A 12138-nucleotide genomic window follows, 5' to 3' on the forward strand; every position below is an offset into this window, starting at 1 on the left:
CGTTACGCTGCGAAGCTTCAAGCAGTTAAGGAAAAAGAAAACCAAATCAGTTTAGAGATGACAGCTGTTTTATTTCCATTTAATTTTAATGAAGAATTGCCATGTATGTGATGCTCTGGACATTAATTAAATATCATCAACAAGAATATCAAACGTTGACCTGAGACCAGTCAGCCACATTCCACAGAGCTTGCTTCATTTTATCAAAGGAAATTCTTTTTCTTTCAAATGAAAGCACAAGCATTAAAACCTATTTTGGAATTGTTACATGTTCTCTGCATGGAAGAGTTTCAAGTTAAAAGTATGAGGTTTGCCTTTATACTTAAAAAATCATCATTGTTCATGTTTGTGCAAATCAAACATAAATCAGGGGTTTATTTTCTAATGAACTGGGAGAAAGTACATTAATTTACTAATACCACACACAAGAAGTTTGTGTTCTTCTACAAACAAAAACTATCTAAAACTTGTAAGCATTTACTCAAATATAGGGTTTTTGGGTTTTTTTTTAAATTGATCTAAAATCAATTCTGCCTAGATTATACAAAGCATCATTTTCACAGTACCCCACCATTTGTGCTATAATTAATAAAGACTTGGTTTTAGAAGCCCTTGCTGATACAGAGACATCAATATATACAGCTTGATAGTAAATTAACACTCTGCATAAACTTTTAGCAAGTCTGGCTTTTTTCAAATCCAAAGTTAACATCAAATGTCCAGCAACTACCATCAGCAATACTGAAGAATATTTGTGGGTTATGCCAGTCACAAAGCAGACCTGTAAGCACGTGACTGAAGTGAGAGCTCCTAATTTTGCTGACACCTAAAAGCCGTGCTGTTACCTGAAATGGATTTGGCACTTTCCATGGCGGGGACCCTGGGCAGAGAGGCCGGGCGGCTGGTGGAGGATGTTCTCAGCAAATGCTCTGGACAAAGAGAAAGGAGGGAGATCAATAAGACAGTCAGGGTCTGAGTCACCAATATTGCCCACCAGTGCCCGAGTTTGGCTGTTTTAGGGAGGGCTGTTGATTTTAGCTGGAAGATAGAAAAGCCCTAAAATTGCCCATTGCCAATGAAGTGCACCAGGAATACACCAGGAGCACCTTAATCCTTTTGCCCTAAAGCCTCCTGCTAATCCACTTGCCCTGGCCATGAAAAAATCCCAAAAGGCTGAGAAAGCAACCCCCATTCAGCTCATGGAAAAAAATATTCAATATGTCCTTCATAATGTTCAGTGGTAAAGCAGACTGCTTTATCCCACAGGTGATTTCTTTTTTCCTTCTCTCTGGTTTGTTGGACTGATATTTTTTGGTTTTCAGGGATTTTTTTTTTCATTTTATTTATTAAATAAACTATATATTGTTCCTTTCTTCCTCCATGCAGCAGGATCTAAAAAGTGCCTTTACATATTGCAAGATTAATTCTGCCTAAGTGCCTACCAGTGCCTACAAAATTAATTTTCTTAGCAACAAATCAAAGCCATTTCCTATTATGAAATATTCCTTCAAGTAAAAGCTGCAAATAAAAGGTTTACATACTCCTACATAGAAACGCTTAGAAGACAGTTATTTGAATATAAAACCTCAAGGAAACAAGGATTAAGAAAAGTGAAACCCCATTTATTAATTGAAAATGTGAAATTTTTACACATTGCTGGAGAGATACATTAAAAATATATCTGTATGGTTGTACACAGGAATTTTATCTGGCACCTTCACTCCTGGAACACAGTCCTGCTCCTGCATTCACTGGTTCAAAAAAACCCACAAAAGCCATGTAAAACATACAATTAATTTTGTGTTTAAGCTCATGACTATTCCTGAACTCTGTAACAATTAAAGAATCCTGTATTATCTTCTTGGAAAGGCATTTCAATATTCCTAAAAATATCAAAGTTTCTAAAATTAAAACTGCAGCTGCATTGTACAAATAGCCTCAATATGGATTCAACAAAAGCAAGAAGGAAATCTGGCACATACACACTATTATGAAGTGCTACAGAAAAAAAAAAAAACAACCCTTTAGAAAACATCAGACCTCAGGAATACCAAATTGAGAGGAAATATTCAGCCTGGAGTCATATGGGGATTATCTTGAGAAACATCTACACACAAAAAGCCCCTAAAGCAGGCATAAATCAGAGAACTACACCCAACACATGATAGCCATTCATTCTCACAGGAAGAGCACATTGTGAACAGGGTTTTGAGAGACAAAACAAAGTTCACAGAGCAGGGGAATATTGGGAAATAGATAAATCAACACTCAATTCCATTCAATTTTTCATTTGGCTCCTGAAGGTTCAATACTTAATGAGTTTATTTTATTATTCACATGCAATACAATGCCAACCATCATCTTTGTTTCATTTTGGGGGGTTAAAAAACCTGTAACCCCACAGGTTGGGTTTTTTAATATCTGGGACAGCTGCAATGTATGTCCCTGAAATTACCTTATCTTGATTTTACAAGTGATCTTAGTTTATGCACACACTAAAACTTGTCAGAATAGTACCAAGTTATCAGCATGCAATTGTGTTTCTGTTGGAAATCCAAAAAAGCATCTTTATGTTACACCACTACATGTGATGAAACACAAGTAGAAAGAGCTTAAACATAAGATGGTTCTATGACTCTATTAAGATATTTCGATAATAAAAATATGTAACATGATAATGCTTTGGATACTAAGTAATTTTTTAAAAAACTATCAATAGCAGTGCTAAAACCAAAGTTTAAATGAACTTGAATCAGTACCTTGAACAGGAATTTCTGCATAGCTTGGTCTTTTGTCTGTCAATGTAGCAAGGGGTTTTGAAGCTGAGATTGGCCCACTTATGGAATGCCTCTGAAATGGAAAAAAATACTTGTGTCAGACATAACTAGAAGGTAAAAAAAAAAACAAATGTAGAATTGCAGAATCAGCTTTAGAAATTCAGATATGACATTATTATTAATTTTAAAGAAATACAAAAATAAAGGAACCTTTGGAAATTTTTCCTTCTTTACTTTTAAAACCTTTACTTTTGCCAATCTGACTATGCCTTGATCCTGTAACATTTACTTCTTTGAGCTGAGTCCTGTTCCTCAGACCAGTGTTAAAAATTAAGGTTGTGAATACTCTTGCAGTTTTTGTATTCATTCTCACCTTCATTTATATTTTGTTTGCTCTGGTTAAACTTGATGTGTTTATTTAAACCGACAGAACTCCCTATATAAAGCCAGGGTTTTAGTGCATGATTTGTGTAATTAACATAAGCCTTTACAGCTTTGTGCCTCTTCCTGGAAAGTCGGGAAAAGGGTGTAATGGGTACAGTGACCCAAAGTACTCTTTGCTAAGAAAAACACTACTGAAAAAATGGGGTTTATTCAGAATGTCAAGAGCTTTTGTTCTCACATATTTAACTGAGATGCTCTGGGAACAAATGGAGAGACACATTTTATTCTTTGTCAAAGATGTTATAAAACAATTTTTTTTTTTTTGCTTTCTCAGGTCACTTCATTTTTTTTTCTCCTCTAAAGAGCTATGAATTGAGCATTTAGTTTTCAAGCTTTATATAAATATTTAGCAATATATGGCTTTTAGCAAGCACATGATCACAGCTGTGTTCAGACTTGTACACACAGTTCAGTAAGCACTGAAAAGGACTAAAATAAGCATTTTAGTCTCACACAGTGAATTGTACAAAGCAATAATTACCCTTATAGTTACTGAAACAGATTCAGTTGTTGAAGACTCATGGAGGATCGCCCACAATTACTTCAAATTAATCATTTCAAAGAGCCTCTTGCAAATTATAGTTCATTCTTTATTCACCCTGTCCTTTCTATTAGATTCCAATATTTAATCATAATCAATCCACTAATGTGTTTATCCTGAAAACTCTTTCAGGTTTCCATCTGGCCAAGGTTAAATGAGTCTTATCTTCATAAAATACTAAAGGTCAGATGTTTCTCATGCCAAATAATGCAGCCAAGACAGACAAATCCAGAATTGTGATTAAAACAAGTTAACAGGATATACTTTACAGCATCCCATAGCACAGGCAGGATTACAGGGCTACTTATTCATCAGTTAGAGTCAAACTGGAGTTATGCTTTTGTGCTAAAAATCAAATGGAGAGAACAACTGCCAAAGTACAGCACAAAGAATTTCATCACTTCATATATCCAATGTCCTGCACATACACAACAAAGATTATACCTTTAAATGTGCAGGTGAAAGTGCCTGTGAGCCATGCCCAGAAATGTCCACAACAGCTTCCCCTAAGAGCTGCTATTTCACACTTGTATCACCTACTTAAAAAAGCCCCAAACATTTCCTAACTCAAGGTTATGAACGTACCAAAGTGAGCCATTTCAATGCATCTCCCCATCCCAAGAAACAGCTAAAACATGAGGCTAAAATAAAAATATTTAATTTTGATTAGCTTTGGGACTGGCACTACAGAGGCAAGCAAGTACAGAGCTTCAGCCAAGAAACACAGGTATGTACAGAACTGGATAACCTTTATCCCTTAAAACCAAACATCCTTTATGGATATTGTAAGAAAGTGGCTGTATCACTTAGCTGATAACTTGCTGTATATTGGTCTTGTCTCTTTGCAATAAAACAACTGGTTGTCTCTTTGCTCCCTTGCCCTTTTTAACTCCTAATTCCATCTATCACAGCTACCAGCAGTAACACAGGGACCGATGCACTGCAAACCAGAGGAACATGGACCAACTGATGTTTATCTATTTTCACTTGCCTTCATCTATGTAGCAGTGCACAGGTGTCTGGGAGATGCTTTTAATTTAAAATAGAATTATGGCAGGATGAACTAGTCACTTCAACTCCAAATATTTGGCTTCTGACTCATCATCCTTGTGTCAGTTGTCAGCTATGGAAGGAAATATGACCATCACCACTATCCAGGTACCTCTTTCTGATCACTTTGCACTCCATGCCAGCACACCTACACATGGCAATTGCAGACCAGTTTTTCACATACTGACTAGTTAAGACACATGAAGTGTTTGACACTAAAATGCTTGGACCCTGGAAGTTTATATGCTCAAAGCAAAACAGGACGTTCAGTGGTAACCTGTAAATCTGAAACCACATCTGTTTCAGAGAGTCCTCCAGCTACAAAACAGAAAATGGAAGTACCTAGGGAAAGCAGCAGATAGACTCCCTTGTCCTTAGGTTTCTCCCTAGGCATCTGGTTTGGTCACTCCCAGTGGCATACCAGACCAGCTAAGCTTTGGGCTAACCCAGCAGGGCTGTTTTCACATTCTGAAAAGCATTCTCTTCATACCTCTCTTCCTAAATTGTTTTGCAGTACTGCTAAGAGACATAGTAAAACAGAGCTATGTTCTACTGCAGGCTTGGACCTGAAGCCAGAAAGGGGTTTGTTTGTTTGTTTTGAGTTGCAAAATATAACCAAGAATCTATCTCATTATACATAGACACAGCTGTAAAGAAAAACAAACCAAGCAAACAAAATCTCTTCAAGACTGAGGACATTCAAAGACAAAGCACATGGTGATGCATTTGTACTTGGACAATGTTTTTTGCAATCAGTCCATCTTATGGAAGTATGAACACTGTGCAGTTTCTCAGTAGGTGCCCATGTAAATATTTCCCCTGTGACAGCATTTAAGAGGAACTGAAACTATTGATAATAAACACTGTAACATCCATACAGAGATCCACCTTTCCTCAAAGACCTTAAACCATAGATGACTTCTATAAGGTGGGAGCCAATAGTCCAGCTCACATTGTGATTACTTATTAAAATCTTACTTTTCAATTCCAAGAAAGCACAAGCAAAAAATGTTTTTAAAAAATTAAAAAACGTTTTTAAAAAACATGGAATGCAACAGTAGAAAATGAGGCTGAAATATGAAACTAAAGAAAACTCAACCCCCTTCTCTCTTGAGCAGAAAATATTCACATAACTGAGGTCATGAAACCCAATTGCCTTCTGGATAATTACAAGCACTTTGAAGAAAACCACCTATCTTCAGAAAGACAATAGAAGCTGTTTTCATTTACACACCCTTCCCTTTGTTTTTCAGGCAATGTTTCCCACTAATGAGTATCCAGCTGTTAATGACTTGAGTCTATACCAGAAGTTTAATTCAAAATTCAAGTAATTCTGGCAGATCAAGAACATCAAACAAGAGCTGTAAACCTGAGCAGCTTTGCAGTATTCTAAGAGATTACTTTGGTTTATGGTTAATTTACAGGTAAATGAAGTGAGATAAAGCCTTAGGCTTCACCAAAAAGTCTTCTGTCTGCCAAAGGTCTGGTTCAGCCCTTTGCAACATGAGATTAAGTCTGCCTCCTCCTACAAGAGTGCAGAAATAAACAGAAATATAAAGCCAGATCAATAGGAACAAAGCATCTGTCAGCGAACTCGTCACATTTAACTAATTTAGAAAATTGCTGTCAAGAGTGACTGAACCACAAGAAGAAGCAGAAGCTCTCCCAAAAAACTATTTAATTCATTCTCTTTGCTTTAAGGCTATTTGTTTCATGAAATTCACTCTTAAATGAATAAAAGCTGCACTAGTTTGAGAACAGGAGAACAGTCTGTTCCAGGTATTGTTCCTTGAGGACTAAAAGCTAATATGGCTATAGACTCCTCAGTTCAGGCAGAGAAAATGTATTGCAAAATCATTACACTGACCTACAGTGAAAATCAAGTTTTGGAACTTTTGGATAACAATATCTTGAAGGCAACAGGAGGATTATGGATATTAAAGGAGTGAAACAACGTACATTCTTTGACTTTTCTTTATGAATCTGGTCCCATCTGCGTTGTCTTTAAACTTGGCTTCTACCAAAATCTCACTTCACACAGCAAGTGAGATAATAAAGCCAGCAAAGATCTACAAAGCTGAACATCAGAGCCCTGACAATGCCACCTCAGTGCACCCAGGCTGATGCAGCAGCTGAGCAAAAGGACAAAGCTTCAGAGGGGCAGCACAAAATACACAGCATCATCACCCACTGGCCAAACTCTGTCAGTGCAAAATGAACAAAGAGCAGAAATTTGCAATTATTTCAATCCTCCCTGTAAGGCCTGCATTGAAAGATACATTTACACTGATGATTGCTGAGAGATTCTGCACAGTCCTTAGTCCACTGCCAAAGGGGATTACTGCTGTTTCCCTGCCAGGCACAGGAGTAAGAACTGACAAATGGCAACTCTAAAACTAAGGAATGCAAATAAAGTCTTCCTCTCACGCTTTTTAATAGCACAGGAATAGCAATGGTTGCAAATATTTAACAAGAACTTCCAAGTTTCCAACATGGTTCTCAGTGACAGACTTGTTAGACTGAACAGTTCAGTGATTACTTACTTAAAGCAACATTTTATCATTATTTCCCCAGCAAGTCAGCCAATACTTGTATGTTACCACCTGTAGTTTCACACAATCTTCTTCACAGAGAAGGATTAAGTGCAGTCATGAACACCCACCTGCATAGGGGATACAGCAGCAGCTGGGGGAGTTTTCATGGGACTTGGGCTCAGGGGAGTGCGAGGAATTGTGGCAGCAGCAGGGCTTGGAACTAGGAGGAACATGGAAAGAAAGCCAGAGTGAGCATGACACTGTTCTGCAGTGCAACAGGAGACTGCTAAAGCCAACCCTCACCTTGTACTTTACATTACCAGTTTTACCAGATCACACTCTCAGAATTTCAATTAGCAATTGACTGAAAAGTCATTTCAAAGTATGCCTACACATTTACTCCCCTGCAATTACCTTCATCTGCTGTCTTTCTATCATCCATGGAGAAAGCCTGAGTTGGCTGGGGGTGGACAAGGCTAAGGTGCAGGATACTATTACCTTGGCAGATGTAAATCATGGCATTACTAGCTCTCTGATCTTCAGACAATTAAAGAGATAGCAGCAGGCTCCTGGCTCTGCTAGTAATACAAGAAAGATAAACTATATCACCTGCTTCTCCTTTCTAGTTTCTAATCAAAGTCCCTGAGAACTAGATTATTATATACCTTAAACTTTGGGATTAAATAAGCAACATTTTTACAAATGTGTGAAAATAGAAAAATTCCAAATTGGTGAATCAGTGATCTGATGATTTAACAACATAATTAGGCATGAATGCTGGCTGAGTAGAAGGCAGATAGATTGAAATAAAAGATTCCAAAGAAGGGAGAGAGGATTTACCATTTAACTAAACTAACTCTGGCAAGAAAGCACCTTCCTCCAAGTAACACACTAAAAAGACCTTCTAAATTAACACTAGAAAAGTAAAATACTGGAAATACCTGTGACCAAAACAAGTAAGCATGGAAATAGAAGCATTTACAGAATGGTTAAATAGCAGAGATGGTTCTGTATCTTAAACTCCCTAGTTCCAAGCAGGGGAAAGCAGCTTTGCTGTGCACAGTACTGTACTGGCTCTGCTAACTTAGTCTGTTTCAGAACAAGACTTTTTACATGAAACTTATGGTGACTTTGTTGGACATGAAAGTCAAAACCCAAAGACCTGGCAAGGGAAATATTTTAATCCACACAAGGTTTCATAGGCAGTTAAAGGTGAAACCCAAGTGTTTCTCATTTCAGAATAATTACTTGGACTCCTTATTCTGGTCACCTATGGAAAACATTTCTTCCCACAATCAGAATCATAATAAAGTCCATTGTCTCAAGAGTGAGACTCCTTTCTTTTTAGAAAATATGTCCTATATCTTTCAACAGGTGATACGGCTGGATCTTACTTTTAACTGTCATCAGAGCTCTGAGTACAAGATATAAGTTATTAAAAGAAATAAAACCCAGCTCTAGCTATTACATGGCTTTTAAAATGCTTAATTTGGAACATTAAGTTCACATTTTAATAATCAGGCTGAAATCAGCTGTGCTCCCAGCTATAATTATGTGTGTCATATGTGTTTATGTATTTCTAATATACAGGAGCACTGAATCAAAGCATCCAGCATATGAGTCACTGGCAATGCAACAGCAAAGAGAAAAATAAAGACAAGACCAAAAAGGATGCTTGCACTTAACTGCAGTGAACAATCTGTTCTGCAATCCAGTTTGGGTTGGTTTGCTTCAGCCATCACTTGGAGGTCAGTACAGGACAAAGCAGTTTGCCTCTGAGCCATGAGAGGAGCAGAGAGGGGCAGCCTGGTGCAGCTGCTGCCCTGGCTGGTGGCACTCACCTTGGGAGGAGGCACTGTCGAAGGACTTGATGAGCGTTTTCACAGTGGGAGTTGGCTCTGAGGAGGTGGAGGATCTGCGACTCAGACCCATTCCTTGTCTCAGAGCTGCCAAATCTCTCTCTACTGCATTCATGTAATTGTACACTCGACCACGTTCTTCTTCCTGCCTGAAGTCAATGTGATGCTCATTTAGGGTATTTAAAAAAACATTTTAACATGCACAGGCTTAAAAAATCAACACAAATTGAAGTTGAATTAAAATCTATTGTCCAAATGGGTCATTACATTAACCTTGTTTTCTTTCCACTGTAATTCAGAAATGGGTTACCAACCCAAATTTTCACTGTAAATTCTTATTATTTGTCAGCAATAGAGCTCAGCATCTGGTAAAAAAAGTATGTCAGATCAATATTTGATATGAGGCTTAATTCTTATTCCTGTCTCACACACACTGATGGAAAAAACTGAGACTTAAGGATTTCCTCATTCCACATGAAAATAATCATCTCATAGGGGAGATTTTTTTTTCCACCTGAATGAATGGAAAACAATTTAATGCTAAGGAGGTAAGAATATATTTCTGGTATACATCTTTAGGCAGCATCAGCTTTACCCTAAGTTTCACAGCCTGTGAAAGGATCTCCTATCCTACTAGATGCTGGGCTAAATGTAAATCTCACCAAATTCTCATCCATGCAGAAAACAACTGTTTTATATATACACATCAGAAGCATCATTACTATAAGCGATATACACATCTGACCCCTAGACACAATGCAGTCAGGATTCAAATGGTACTGTCCAAGATGTTCCTATTTGATGATTTAATATTTCTGAAAGACATAGAACTCAGTTTCTAAATATTTGGAGCACCTAATTCAAGCCACAATATATCACAATTTGGATTACTTTTGTTTTTATATAGAAAGCACCTCTAATTATTGGTAGAAAGAAAACAGTATAAGTTATATGGAGAACTAGATGAAGGTTTCCTCTCAGGTAAAAACCCAGCTGTGTTTTTAACCACACCAAAAGCCTTGACTGCTAATAAAGAAATATTAATGATGGTACATAAAAGTCAGTGTTGATTGTTTTTCACACTGTGGGAAGCCAAATAATTTTTAGCTGTTAAAATGGAAAAATCCTCCACTTCAACTTGGTTTTGTAAAACCCTGGGTGGATTAAGTATACAGTATAAAGAAACAAATATTGCTGTCGTAAGTATACCTATTTTGACTGCTGAAAGCAGCATAAAGCAGCTTTGCTGAAATACAGATCCTCACAGTGAGAAGATTTACAAACTTCTGGAGCCTCAGTAATTAAACTGGATTTCCAAAACTGCCCCTTTCCTGCAAAAGAGACACTATATCCCTGTTGTCATTGGCATACTTGCGTGACTTTATCTCCTCCAGCTCCTTAGTGAGCTTCTCGTTTTTCTCCTGTGCCTCGTGCAATCTGCGCTTCAGGTCGCCGATCTCTTCCTGGGCCTCGGATTTGATATCGTTGGCTATGACCACTGCAGTCTGCAGGTCTGCCTGGAACTGACGCCATTCTGCTGACTCCTCCTGCAAGCACCAATTTGGAAGTTAAAAATAAAAGTTATCCTTATTATTCATAGTTTTCCTATGCTGCTAAAGGAAGCGATTTACAGGAACGACAGAGGCACTTGTCCAGTGCTAGGAACAACCTAACTCAGAAGTTAAATTGAAGAGGTTTTGCTGGAAATAACTAGAGTTTGAAAGTCATTAATTTCTTTTCTGAACAAATAAAATGTTCAAAGTGGAGGAGAAAAATATTTAATATTAAACTCCACATCAAAATACACAGGAACATTTTCTCCTAAGCCCAACATCATATCTTTGTGACACTGAGAAATTTTTAGTATTGCTTAGTGTCTGTAGGTTAGTAAATATATTCCCATGGTACCTGTCGTTCAGAAATAATTATTTTATTGGCATTGTGTCTAATGATATTATCTTTTCACAATTTCATAAGCTGGCTTTAAGACATTCTAAGCTGACAATTTATTGACTTTTTTGGTTTTTACTAACCCGGAGTCTCCTGTGCAGATTCTTGATCTCTCTTTCCATGTCATGCTTCTGATCCTGAAGTTTTTTAACTGTATCTGGAAAAAAAGTTAAATTCCCTGTAAGACCTTAGTCAGGGATTTATCTACTTAAAAATGAATAACTGAAAAGATCTGCAAATGTTTTTGAAGACTTACTCAGAGAAAACATTTTTATAACCAAAGAATCTGAGAAACATAGTATGAGAAGGAATAATTTGCCAGAGGGTGTTCATAGGTACACACTCCTCTGTGACTGGTAAGGGGAGCAGCATAAGCTAACTCAATTCTTATACAAATCCCAAATCACAATACTAAAATGACAAAGCAGTAACAAAGAGCAAGCAAACAAGTTAGGCAATTTAACATGAAAGGATCCTAAAAACATGGATGTTTGGGGAATTCCCCTCCTCAAACATAAACTGCAGCTACACTAAGCGTTTTGATTCACAGTTTAATTCCTGCCACTAAGCAGCTGACATAACACTCACAGCTCTGCCTTCCACGGGGACAAAACTGAACTCATGTCCCCAAGAATCTCATATTCTTGTCTATCAAGCTACTATTTGAGGTCAAAGCAAACTATATTTACAGCAAAAGGCCATACAATCTGTGAGCTCATGTTATGAGACAGGGGGTCCCCTAAATCTGTCAGCAGCAACACAGCAGGGTGCACAGCCCGAGCAGCAGCAGCTCGTGTGTGGCGTCTGACAGACTGGCTACTGCAATTATCATTCATTTGGGACTTTATTCAATACACAGGACCATGTGATTGATTACTCCATTCTTAAAACTAAGTAACTAATGAAGCAGCATAAATTTCTAATCAGTGTGCCACTTCACTGATCCTTGGATTCTAGGATGCTTTATTTCTATAGCATCGTGT

The 12138-nt window shown here is 37.5% G+C and overlaps 1 protein-coding gene across 1 annotated transcript in view; it reads right to left on the minus strand.

Annotated features, from left to right (window-relative positions):
- Positions 1–12138, minus strand: part of SPECC1L (sperm antigen with calponin homology and coiled-coil domains 1 like) — a 62882-nt gene that overhangs the window by 22412 nt on the left and 28332 nt on the right. The window contains exons 6-11 of the mRNA XM_021549942.2: positions 11239–11312; positions 10577–10752; positions 9188–9354; positions 7475–7566; positions 2760–2850; positions 846–929 (exon numbers count right to left, since the gene is read on the minus strand). Coding sequence (XP_021405617.2) covers positions 846–929; positions 2760–2850; positions 7475–7566; positions 9188–9354; positions 10577–10752; positions 11239–11312 — 684 coding nt within the window. The remainder of the gene's footprint in view (positions 1–845; positions 930–2759; positions 2851–7474; positions 7567–9187; positions 9355–10576; positions 10753–11238; positions 11313–12138) is intronic.

This window comes from Lonchura striata, chromosome 18 (genome assembly GCF_046129695.1).
Source record: "Lonchura striata isolate bLonStr1 chromosome 18, bLonStr1.mat, whole genome shotgun sequence".
NCBI lineage: Eukaryota > Metazoa > Chordata > Aves > Passeriformes > Estrildidae > Lonchura > Lonchura striata.